This window comes from Populus alba, chromosome 1, assembly GCF_005239225.2.
Source record: "Populus alba chromosome 1, ASM523922v2, whole genome shotgun sequence".
NCBI classification, from domain to species: Eukaryota; Viridiplantae; Streptophyta; class Magnoliopsida; order Malpighiales; family Salicaceae; genus Populus; species Populus alba.
The window spans coordinates 3,440,949-3,453,959 of NC_133284.1; the positions used below are offsets into that span (position 1 = coordinate 3,440,949).

Consider the following 13,011-nt stretch of genomic DNA (forward strand, 5'->3'; position numbering starts at 1 on the left):
TCACCACCCACCCTTTCCTTTCCTCTAGAATCTTACTTTTAACTTGTTGGTTCAGGTGCAGCATCAGTGACAAACATCTGGTTATTGCAAGTTCTTGTTGTCTGTCCATCATTTTCTTACAATTCCATTTCGTTTCCTTTGACTGTATTTGATAGTAGATTCCATCTCAAGTTTTCATTTTATAAAATCTCCAAACTGTGATTTGTTTCTGTGGTTTTTGTCAATTGGATCATCACATGCAGCTGCAGCAGAAAATAATACTCCTGCTGCTAGCGTGGTCCCTGGCCTTAACTGGCCAGATTGTGTCTCCACTTTCCAGCACTCTTAAGAGAATAAATAATGCTCAAAACATGCATCAAGTATTTTAACTCATTCAGTACATAGAACAGCATCACAGGACCAACATAGATTGATTAGCACAGTACTAAAGAAGCAGAATCTAAGTAAACTACGATAGTTTAGCACAGATTGTGTTCCGCTGTAAGTATTTGTACATTTTTTTTTATGAATCAGCCATTTTATCAGGGAAAAAAGTCTACAGAATTACCAAATAGACGCTGCTATAAAGCATATTTTTGTTATGCTGTTAACGGAGTAAGGGACGATTATCTGACTGAATGTCCAAGTAAGCTATCCAGCAAGATAAATTATGTCGGGAGATGTTCAGAGAGTAGTGGTGATCCAAGATGCAACGCTGGAGATTAATCCGATCGCAATTAGATGGGTCCTTCATGGATCTTCACTTAATCCAGGAGATGCAATTATATTCTTTGGAGCTCTTCAACAGGTTAATAATCCTAGTACGTTATCTTTCACTGAAAGTGAAAACCTGTGTAAGAATTTGTGCCTTTTCTTTTCATTCTTAAACGGGTTCCTCGAAGCATTCTCGGAGATATAAATGTGCCCTTACATTTTGGTTATACTAATCCTAGAAGCTGCACACCAGCACTTGTATAATAGACTTTGCTAATTAATCTTCCCTTTCCTTTTCTTCTGTAACTTTCGTTATCCAGTGGGATACAGGTTCAAGGTGGAATCAAGATCAATGTTTGGGGTAAACCCAAAATTCATTGCAGAAGTTTCCAAAAGGAAAGAAGAGTACATTAACAACGTGGAAGTTATAGAAATCGCTAAGCAATGTGAAAAGGAACAGGTACTTGTTTTCTATTTGCTTTTCCTGTTTCTTAGTCATAAGGCAAGTTATTTTCCTGGTAATATGAGAGTTTTAGCTTCAGTATGATTTACTGAGGGAAGGAGAAGGAAGCGGTCCATAGAAATGAAGAGTTGACAATATATAACAGTTTTGTTGTTTTGATCTTTAGCAACTCTAAAAAAATCTTTCTCCAACTGATGCTCCAATATCAGCCTCTTCTATTCCATGTAAAATGTTATCAAATTAGAGAGCCTATTGGCAACTTGAGAATAATTTGAATTACTTCAAGAGTCGATGGTGCTCTGAAATCTATGATGAAGCTCATTACAGGACCAGTTCTAATATTTCACCTTTGTTGCTCGTACGACTGATGGGATCTTTTTCGTCTGCAGATTGAGTTCCATGTAGAAGTGCGTGCTGGACCTAATCCAAAGGAGCTTGCTCTAAAAGCTGCTAAAAATTTCAGGGCCACATGGATGGTCCTTGACAAGTGAGTCATAATTTCAAGTTGCTAATCCTGTGGAGTGTTGTGCTTTTGATCAAATGGAAGAGCACATCCATCATAGTGAATGCCTCAATGCATGCATGATTCTTTTATGCTTAGAAGCCATACTGATTATTTTCATCCACATAGACAACACTGTATTAAAAATATGCATGAATGCATAAAAGCTCAGTTGTTATTTCTGAAAGGAAATATATGTTAACAGAACCATGCCAATAAGCTCCAGTGCACATGCTATAATTACGATATTGGAACACAGGGCAGGTTTTTTAGAAAAAAATCAATCTTGTACAAAAAGCTGCATCAAAGACAGCAGAGATGGATTCAGATTCTAAAACCATTGCTAAATGCTTACCATGTAGTTGAATATTAGAACATTGTTCCTTTTTTTTAAACCAACGTCTGCTTGTTGCTGGATTGTGATAGCAAACTGACACTGAATTGCTTCCTGTTCTTAGAAATGTCCGAATAATTAGACAAATGCTTCTCCTTTCTGCTTAGTGTGTGAGAGCTGTTAATGTAATGAAATGCTAGCTAGCAGTAAGAAAACAGATTCTGTTCAAGATCATCCAAATTATGTGATAAATATTATCGCCAACTAACCCAATTATCCATGCAATAACCTTCTGGTTAAGACGCAAAGGGAGTCATATAGACACTGTTTGACAAGAGAAATGCTTCACATTATTATGCAGATGCATGAAGGTAAAGCTGCTGATATAATAATTTACAGTTCAAATCATATTACAAGCATCAAAACTTGGTCAGATTCAAATATATCTGTTTATGTTGTTTAAAAGACTAGCAACTGAGAAGAAAAGATTAAGGAATAAGAGCCAGGGCTTATAATTCATTTTGCTATGCACTATATTCTGTAGGCAAATGAAGAGAGACAAGAAATACTTCATGGACAATCTTCCATGTGGGATATCAAGGATGAAGCGTAACAACAGCATTGAACAACTAAGAGGTCCAAAGAGCACAAATGTGACTTCAGAAACAAAAGTTAAGAGCAAAGGTGAAGACAAAATAAAAGTTGATGAAAAAGACAAAGGCAAAGGAGTAGACAAGGATGAACAAGAGGAAGGAAATGTACCATATGATGAAATGTTACCAGGGAGCCCAAAGCGCAAAAGGTCTGGCCGCGGTATGTATTTCATTGCCATCTCTCAATATTATCAAGATTTTGATAAAGGAGCTTTCTTCTGCTTTTGCGTAAGAAACCTGCATTGAGGTAGACAATATCCTTAGTCCATTTACATGTATGGCTATATTATTCTTGATCCAATTTCATAGGGAAAGGTTGTCAAAGAATCATCTCAACCCAAAAGCTTAAGCTGTTAGGTAAGGTTTCAGGATGTGATTTATATTATTTTCTAACACACCCCTTCAAGTGAAAGCCCTTTGAGCTTGAAACTTGCACAGGCCCATATTATCTTGTGCTTAATTTTTATCAAATAAATGGAGATGGTGAGATTTGAATTCGTGACCGCTTGGTCATTAAAGCTTTGATACCATGTCAAAGAATCATATCAACCCAAAAGCTTAAGTTGTTAGATAAGGTTCCAGGATATGATTTATATTATTCTCTAACATGGAAAGGTAACGGTAACACCAGCTCAATGGTTTGCAATTCAAGCAATTTTTAACACCAGCTCAATGGTTTGGACTCTTTCAAACTTGACTAGCTACGGTTTTTTCAAAGAGTGTAAGGTTTTGCATTATTTCTATTCATCAGCTCCTCCAGATAGTTATTATCATGTTTCTTCTCTGATATCAGCTTCATCTTCAACTTCAACTACTGGTTATCATGAGCAATGTACTTCAAGTTCTACATTTAAAACTGCAAAGCAAGCCTACATGAATTTTCAAGTGGAAGAAAAAAACAGTACCAGCACAGAACAAGACACATCAGGTAAACAATCCCTCGCTGCAAGTACAGAGTTTGAGCAGAGGGAAAAGGAGGCAGTGGTCCCAAATGAACAAAAGAACATAGATGGATGGGAGGGAGTCCTAAGGATGAGATATTCAAAAATTCCATTTGCTCAGTTTGCAAGAATAGACGGCCAAAGATAGGATGGAAGAGAGACTTCAGCTATGCAGAGATCCATGCGGCAACAGAAGGATTTTCCCAAACGAAATTCCTATCGGAAGGTGGTTTTGGCTGTGTCTACAGAGGCGACCTGGATGGGCTAGCATTTGCCGTAAAGCAACACAATGGTGCAAGTTTCCAAGGAGAGAAGGAATTCGAGTCTGAAGTTGAAGTCCTCAGCAAAGTCCGACATGAGAATTTGGTGATGTTGTTAGGGTCATGTTCTAAAGGAAGTGACAGGTTGCTTGTTTATGAATATGTGTGCTATGGTTCACTGGACCAACATTTATCAAGTGAGAATTTAATGACCCTGGAGTTAATTTTTCTTATCCTTTGAAATACTATGGATACATTGGATATTCAAGATAACGCAAATAATAGAGAATGAAGCCTAATACATGGTGATGTTTGCTAAATTGATGCAGAACATGCACGCAAGCCTCTCACTTGGGAGAAGAGGATGAAGATAGCTTTGGGAGCTGCTAGAGGGCTAAAATACGTGCACGAAAACAATATTATCCTCAGAGATATGAGGCCAAAAAACATTCTCATGACCCATGATCATGAAGCACTGGTAATATTATAAAACCTTGCAGTTCTAAATTGATGCATTCTTACCATCCATGCATTGATTTTCTGAAGTCGCTACAGAAGGGAGACCAAACCAGGCAGGCTGATAGGCTGATTGATCATTGATCTGACCATCATGCTGCCGGAGAACTTATACTAAGAAACTGTTCTCAAATTTTGAAACCTATTTCTTTTGTGCTTCTAGAACGATTAAATCATTAAGTAAATATCTGATCAGTCTAGTAGTCTTTGCTGGAAATGTTTAAGCCATTGTTCAACTTGCCATAAGAAATGGCCAGCAATATCAGATCATATGCAAGAACTATTCAATCTTAATAAATAAATAAAAAAACTCACCACGTCAGACTTCATCTAACATTTTCCTTGAATTAGCTTGGAGATTTCGGTCTTGCAAGAACTCAATATGAAGATTCAGAGCAGTCCTGGGAGACAAGAGTTGTTGGAGCTCTTGGATACTTGGCACCAGAAAATGCAGAAAGTGGGAAAGTGTCAACCAAGACCGATGTTTATTCTTTCGGGTGGTGCTATTGCAGCTGATCACAGGACTACAGACTACAGACAAGAAACTAGCAGGAAAAAGTCTTGTAGGATGGGTAAATAGCCTCAATGCTCTATCGACTGAAGGCATTGCATCCGTCTGTTATTCTTCCATCACTCACACTCACAAGCATGAAAACTGGAAACATGAGGGCCTTCTATTAGTTGCTCTTATACCTTTCAAGGCTTACTCATATCATTTCATTTTTGCTTACAGGCAAGGCCACTGCTGAAAGAAAGAAACTACCCAGATTTAATTGACGAGAGGATCTTAGAGTCCCACGATGTCCATCAACTCTTTTGGATGGTTCGAGTAGCAGAAAAATGCCTCAGCAAGGATCCTCAGAAGCGATTAACTATGACTAAGGTAACTTTTCTTACTCGGTAATCTGGAACAGCAATGTTTCATATCATGGGACAAAGATCCCACAAGTTCATCATAAGTTTAAAGACATGAAAATGTGACTAGGCAGGCATTTCAAATTCATCTTTAAGTCTCCAAGCACAGGCATTGGCTGACTTTTGTGATCAATCACGACACGGGCTTGTCCTTGAGCTATGTGGCAAAGCTTTTACATTATGTACCCGACTGGTTAGTCAAAAAGGTTTTGAGATTATCACTAACAACCATCAAACCTAACCTAAGCTTAAACTATTGAATGAGGCCTTAGGAAATGGTTTTATATCATTACATGACAGGTGGTTTATGCCCTAAACTACATAATAGAAAGCAACTCAACCTGCAGTTTTGGAGAGCTAATCCCTGCAAAGTCAGATTCGCCAGGCAGTGCAGGCTACTCCTATGAATCACAAGATTATTACGATACAAGTTCTACCGCCGAAACCTTGTCTACAAGCCTTACTGCGGACAGCATGTCGACCAGTAGCATGGGTGACATGAGTCTTAAGACTTCTACCATCACCCCCAGTAAACTTTCACCATCACCTCCAATATTAGCCGTTTCCTCAAGAAGATCAAGCACTGCGGTGGATCATCTTAAGGTCGAGGTGCCGCACTTCATAGAGAGATGGTTAGCTAGGTACTTTGTCCAATGGTCTCAGCTTCTTGTGATAATCCATGCATGTTGATTATCTTGTTACATGTTATTAATTTGTAACATGACGGTAACTGTTTTTTGTTGGATTAGGTTTTAAAGTTTTAAATCTTGTAATGTGTTTTCACATGCATCTCTTAGTCCCTGCATGAATTCCCAGCACGAATGGCACGCCTTTGACCAGACCAAGAAGAAAATGCTGTTGCACAGGTTGATACAGGCCATTAAAATATTACTCATTAGGTTTAATTTAAAACCTGATTTGGTTTAGTTCTTGGATCGACGAGTCACAAACGTGACATGTTTAGCCGAACCGAGTTTAATAACACTAGATGAGCATGTTGGGTTTAGAATTTACAGATAACCTCGTAGAGGATTTGATCACTCCAATTCAAGCATAAAGCGAGGATTAGAAGTCTTTATTAGTGGACTAGTCGATTGCTGGCGTTCACAAACATGCTTGGAATAATAAGAGGGATTGCCGGTAAAAGAGCAACCTATAGCTTGTGACATGACAAAATAGAAACGGTGTGACTGAGAACCCCAAGCAGAATGCAAATGAGACCATTTTTGCCAGTCAAGCAAATTGACGTTTACAAATAGAGAACTTCAGGCAGCATTGATCAATGGCAAACTATACTGAAGCATTATTAGGTCCTCGCAGTATACGAACAATATGGTTTGCTAGCCGGTTTATTTAGTGGTGAAACAACTTGGATGACCGGTAAAAAACATGATTTGACTCATTAAAAAAAACAATATTTTTTTTAATTTTGAGATAGTGATATATCATGTTGAACCAGACTTTGCCACTTAACATGCTAAACTCATGAATCAGGTCATATACTCTATTGGGTTTAATAACTCTATTTTCTTAAAAACTATTTCTTATTTAATTATAAAGTAAATAAAATCAAACCATTTGCAAAATTAAATACAAACTAAATATCAAGATATTTATTTGAAATTACAATAACCTTAAAAAAAACATAAACCGCAATAAATTATAAGGCCCAATTTAAAATTAATTAAATATTAAAGAATAAATTTTTTTTAAAATTTCCTCTTCTTATGATTATATGAAATGGAGACTAGCCATATCGCTTGACCCTGTTTATTTGTACATTTTAAAAATGTTTTTAAATTAAAAATTAAAATTTTTTATATTTTTTTCTTTATTTTAAATTAATTTTTGTTGTGTTTTTAGATTATTTTAATGCGCTAATATCAAAAATAATTTTTAAAAAATAAAAAAATTTATTTTGATACATTTCTAAATAAAAAAGCACTTCAAAAAACAACCACAACCACACTCCCAAACAGTCATTATATCATAATATAACTTGTTTGCGATGTATTAAGTTTAGAGTTTTATTATTATTTAGTTAAATTTTTAGGAATTTGTTGTTATTATTTTTATTATAAAAGATATATTTATTAGGATTTTTTAATTTCTATATAGTTTAAGACACTAGGGTTTAACGATATCTATATAAAAACCATATCTTACGCAGAATGGAGACAACTTTGATATGAATTAAGAATTGAGAGCTAAGAATGCCTCTTCTGATTATTTGAAGTCTCTGCTATTGGGTTTTCTTTCATTTACTCGGGCCTCTTCTACAGGGATTCACCCTCTTCTAAAAGGTTTCTTTCTCCATTCTCAATTTTCCTATTTCTATAGGGAATTCTACTTCTTTATGCCTTCATATTATTCTGTCCTACATCAATTTTATTTATTTCTCATGTGGTTAAAGGAGATAAGATTATGGAAGTTGAAGTACAATATACTCACTTACACAAAGATGTAAAAATACATGAATTGAAAATTCAGAAGGAGATTGCATACAGAGCACGCCTCTTCAATATGCAGCAGAAAATAGGTTGAATCAGGACAAAAACCATTCAAATCAGTGGAACCAAATCAAGTCCATCAAATAACCAAAATCATTGAGCTGAACGTGCATGTTACTCTACAAATTTAGCAAAAGCCATAATGCATTTTGTATACTTTGTCTAAGTTTTGATATTGGCATACATGCACTGCCTTGTTTCATGAAACCAGAAATGAAATAACCCTGACTGAAACATACCATAAGAGTCCGGTTGAACTTTTCTAGGTTCAATAGGTACTCAGACCAAGTGACTACCTAGATCGTAGAAATCATCGACATGAATGAAGCAGCAACATCATCAAAATGGATAGCCAGACTTCAAACTTCAAGGGAGTTCATACATTTGATAGACAGCAGGCATGTTGTTCCATGAACAAGAACTATGTCCCCATCCGTGATTTACAGATGCTCCAGCAGCCATCTGCTTGTACTCACTACTCGAATCATCACAAAGAAGGGTTGCCATGGCATCAGTCACAATCACTTGGTCCTTTCCATGAGCAGAATCATGTTCAAGCCAACCTGAATCAAGTAAGGCATCAGGGGAAGTAATATCCAACCAGGTAGAGGATTCTTTTTCTCTATCTGCAGTCCAAGTCTGATCAACAGGTTCTGATTTCACATAGCACTCTGCAGAACATCCAAATTTACGTTTAGATCCTGCAATGGAAAACCAGGAAAATTATTTGTAGAGGGTCTTACTTTTGAAAATGAGAAGAAGAAGATTGAAAATAACTGGAAAACAACAACGGATTTAAGAATGAGAATGTGCAGACATTTAAACATATAAACCAGTTCTGATCCCTCTCCTATGTTGTTTGGAATTACAAGAGTTTTGCATTTTGCAAAATCCAAGAGAAAGATAAATAGTTAAGATACAATTTTTTTTTTGGGAACATTCAACAAGCTTGATAGTATAATATAAAAGATAACTAGAGGAACCCATGACATTGCTTCAAACAAATTGATTATGACTATCATCCTTGAGTGAAAAAGATGCTTACCAGTAAAGGTCTCGGAAGATGGTGATTCATCAAAAGAACTTTCATTGGCACTGATGGGAGTGCACTCGCTGAAAAGGGAAGTTGCAGTATGACCCAAAGGAGAAATGGGGTGACCATAGTCTTCCCATTCCGTCACACAAATATTAAGGGCAGAACTGTCTGCATTATCACCAGGAGTAACAGTGGATGAATTTGAACTCTTATCAGATAATTGATTCTTTGCACTGCTTAAAGTTTTGGCCTCATTAAGTAAAGCATCCAATAGGCCACTATTACGTGGTGATGGACAATCAGACTCAACTGTCCCAGTAGGGGGAGATTGGATAAAAGTATCAACAGAGTCGATTAAAGGTGATGGGGAACAAGATGGCCCCCAGCCACCAAAATCAGTTTCTGCATATTGGAGTGAAGGGAGCTCCAACTTCACAGCCTCAGAAGTGGGCTTAGAAGCAGAGAAATTGCCATTAGCAAGGGTATGGCTACCCTGATTTTCACCAAAAAACTCTGGGTTCTTGGTGGTAGAATCATAATCAAATGGAAAAGGTAATCCAAAGGATTGAGCAGCTTTGTCAACATCCTGAAACTGGTCAAACAAATGGAACTCATTTTTCATGCCACCACCGAAACTGGATGATAAGGTTGTTGCCTCTCGAAGACGCTTCTGGCGGTGCATTATTGGTGACATGAAGCTTCCATATTGAAAAGAGCTCAGACCTTTCATCAGCACGCTGCTTGCAGTAATATCAGGAAGTTCAGGAACATAAGGTAAGATGCTTTGGTTGGGCGTTAAATTGTCAAACATGACATTGGGTATCCCATAACTGTTGCTCTGCAAGGTATCATGCTGACTTTTATTCTGAATCTCGATTCTGTCAATGTTCAAGCATCGTTGACTCTCCTGCAACGCTTGCAAAGAGGCTTCAGGTGGATAAAGCGGTAAGCCAGCCCGTTGACGCCTCTTAATTCTAGTATTCCAGTAATTCTTTATCTCATTGTCTGTACGTCCAGGCAACTGAAAGGAGCAAAAGAAAGAAAAAATTAGCACAGGTTAAGAAGCTACATTTTTTTTTTCAGAATACTAACTTAGGAGACCTTGAAACCAACAACAGCCCACCATGATTTGTCATGTGCAAACTAGCCAGAGATACAAAATTTTCATTAATAACATTACTGCAACAAATCTACACACAACATATTCAACCTGTAAACATGAATGGATGATGAAAAATCCACAATAACCAATTTAGGCCCTGACTGCAGATAATCAGAATCTATCACCCAAATGAAGAGCTCCTTGACATTACAAGGATTTGCAGATTGATGTGCTGTCTTTTTGTAATCGTTGATGAAATATAAAAACTTAATACAAGAAAAATAAAATCCTCAGATGCAGTGGACCATAAAGAAGCCAAAAGAGTAATCATATCCCCCAATAATGGCCACAAAAGACAGATCCTTGAGAATTCTCATCTTTGCAATTTAACGGGCTACACTTTGTGAAGAAAAAGATTAAACTATCTGATCTTTCATATGAGATTGTCAAATGTAACTACAAACCTAGAGCGTGTAACATTGTTTCAATTATGGTCCGTGCTGCTTTTAGCTCATATTTTCCTGCTAATATTCATTTGAAAGCAAACTACAAAGAAAAGACAGTCGCAGTGCAGCACGGATACCCAACAGCAATAATTATAAACTTACATGTGCAGCCATTCGTGCCCATTTGTTTCCCATCTTTGCATGAAGTTCAATGATTAGCTGTTCTTCTTCTTGGGTAAATGCTCCTTTCTTTAGATTAGGCCTTAGGTGATTGGCCCATCGCAATCTGCAGCTTTTGCCACAACGGGAAAGCCCTGAGTGCTTCTGAACAGCATTCCAGTTCCCCTCCCCATGCTTCTTCACATATTCTACCAAAATTGCATCTTCGGCAGAAGTCCATGGCCCTTTCTTAAGAATAACTCCTCCATTTGCACTTTCACAATAATTGCCTTCCTCACCCAATGGCGAATCAATCTGATTATTGGAGACAATGCCATCCTCAGTCTCACTTGTCATACGATGAGAACCTGAATCAAAAAGAAGATGCAGAAACAAAATTAAACAAGTAATTGAAAAAGGCAGTGCCTTTTGTTCTACTAGTGGGGTGAAAATATGCTTCACACTAATAAAATCTAAATCCAGTCAACGCATGTGGTGGAAAAAAATTATTTAAGCTATTGTAGAAGCAAAACAAATTGGGACAAAGCACAGAAAGGTCAGACAGTAACACTAAGCACTCGTGCACGGAACAAAAGCTTAGCAAACATGTGAGTGTCTGGTCATGATGAACTTTTAAAAAAAAATGGTAGAAACCAAAAAGAAAAGGCCAGGGGGGCTTAAAATCTTCCCTCTATTTATTTACATGTTTTAACAAAATCTGGAAGCCAACAACCGAAAAATGGCTAGCCCCACACTTGAATTAAATACTACAACCAAACCCATTTATAAAATCATGAAAAAGTAAACATACTGACTGCATACAGTTCATTTTTGTTCACCAACTATAAAAGTCCATAAAAGGAAACCCTATTGTCATTTGTTGCAATAATACTCAACATCAATTCTACAAAAATAAAATTAGCTAAAAAATGAATCACGCCATGCTACATTTAACAGAATATACTACTCACCCAGACTATCAATAGAAACATAAAAATTGAAACTTTTTCCTTGATCAGCACATATCAAGCAAAAAATAGAAAGGAAACAAAATAATCCAACAAGAGCATTAAATACCTGAATCGGACCAAGATGCCGAGCACAAAGCTTAGAGCTTTGAGTCACCAAAATTGGAGCTTTGAAAGAGCTCAGAGATTATTCCTGAATGAAGTAAAAGCTGATGATAGAGGAAAAAATTGAATACCTGAAAAACACAACAAGGAAAGAGACAGACTTTAATGCATTGATCAATATCCAGATAACAATATACACTGTAACTAGAATCAGCTCAAATTGCTAAATTCAAACAACAAAACCCAAATTGGCAACACCAAAACCCTATTTTTTTCCAAATAAAAAATTGAAAGAAAAGAACTAAAAACAGTGATATTTAAGCTCAAAATTTGATCTCTTTTTTTTTCAAAACAAAGGAAACTAAGCTCGATAAAAAAAAATCTAAAGGAAATAAAAGAAACGATCTTGACCTTGATTCGTGCAGGGGACAGATAAGATCTGTGCATAAAAAGAGCAAAACAATTGAGAGGCGCAGATTGGAAACACTCACACAAAGAAATACCAAAGAAAACGAGGGTGCAAAATGGGAAATTTTGAGAGAGAGAAAGAGAGAGAGGTAAAATTTGAGATTCTTAGAGAATGAAATTGAGTTGGGAAATGGGTGGTCAAAGGAGAGGCAAACTAGGGGAGAGAGTGATGGATAAAGCTCCACCTAGAATTAATTATTAATGATTTAAAGCATTAATTATCACTACTATCTTGTTTAATTAAGGAGATAACATTTAGTTTATTTATTTACTGTAAAGTAATTTTTTTTAAAAAAATAAAATTTTACAAAAATAAAATTATTTTTTAATGTTTATTAATATAATAAAAAAATAAGTTTAAAAAATAATTTTTAATAATTAATTATATCATCAAAAATAAAATAAAAATAATTTATTACTATTTTATTTTAAAAAAATATATTAAAATAATAAGAAACAAATCTTACAAATTAAAAATTTATTTTATCTATTTTATTGAAATTTAAAATTAAAATTTAAAGGTTTGTATTTAAATTTTAAAATTGAAAATGAGATGGTGAAATCATCAAATATGTATTAAAAAATAATAATCTAATTAGGTTTCTTTATTACATTGTATTGTATTTGATTAACCTTTTTTGAGATAGAGAAAACTAATATAAAAAGCAGAAATATACTTGACTACGAAAGCAAACAAATATCTCAAAAATAATTTTAAAATAGTTTTTTATTATTTTAAAACAAGAAATATATAAATAATATATCTCAACTGCCTCAATTTATTTTGTCACGGCACAATATTTTCTCTCTAGTTTACTTCCATCTAATATTATTTTATGAGGGAAAAAAAAGTAACCGTTTATTTTATTCTATTCTTTTCTACGTGATATATACACACACATATAATGGTATTTTAAATTAATTTCCACATGCCAAAGGC

The 13,011-nt window shown here is 35.6% G+C and overlaps 1 protein-coding gene across 3 annotated transcripts; it reads right to left on the reverse strand.

The window, feature by feature from the left end:
* Window positions 1-7,847: 7,847 nt before the first annotated feature.
* On the reverse strand, window positions 7,848-12,246 carry LOC118053951 (transcription factor MYB33). 3 transcript variants are annotated; one of them, XM_035065368.2, is made up of 5 exons: window positions 12,015-12,246; window positions 11,608-11,734; window positions 10,534-10,898; window positions 8,833-9,844; window positions 7,848-8,458 (listed from the first exon to the last, which is right to left on the reverse strand). In XM_035065368.2, exons 3-5 carry the CDS (start codon window positions 10,885-10,887, stop codon window positions 8,154-8,156), a joined length of 1,671 nt encoding a protein of 556 aa, XP_034921259.1. In that variant the 5' UTR covers window positions 10,888-10,898; window positions 11,608-11,734; window positions 12,015-12,246; the 3' UTR covers window positions 7,848-8,153. The 3 variants fall into 3 exon arrangements, with proteins under 3 accessions (XP_034921259.1, XP_034921258.1, XP_073265071.1); XM_035065367.2 differs by having other exon boundaries at window positions 7,848-8,488; window positions 12,015-12,245; XM_073408970.1 differs by having other exon boundaries at window positions 7,848-8,488; window positions 12,095-12,244.
* Between the last annotated feature and the right edge of the window lie 765 nt (window positions 12,247-13,011).

Excerpts from the sequence above, each read along its gene's own strand:
- LOC118053951 (XM_035065367.2), bottom strand. The coding sequence starts at position 10,887 with ATGACAAGTGAGACTGAGGATGGCATTGTCTCCAATAATCAGATTGAT. Across the intron at positions 9,845-10,533 it reads GGGCACGAATGGCTGCACAT|TTGCCTGGACGTACAGACAA; the intron begins GTAAGTTTATAA and ends TGCTCCTTTCAG. Across the intron at positions 8,489-8,832 it reads ATCTTCCGAGACCTTTACTG|GATCTAAACGTAAATTTGGA; the intron begins GTAAGCATCTTT and ends TTTCCATTGCAG.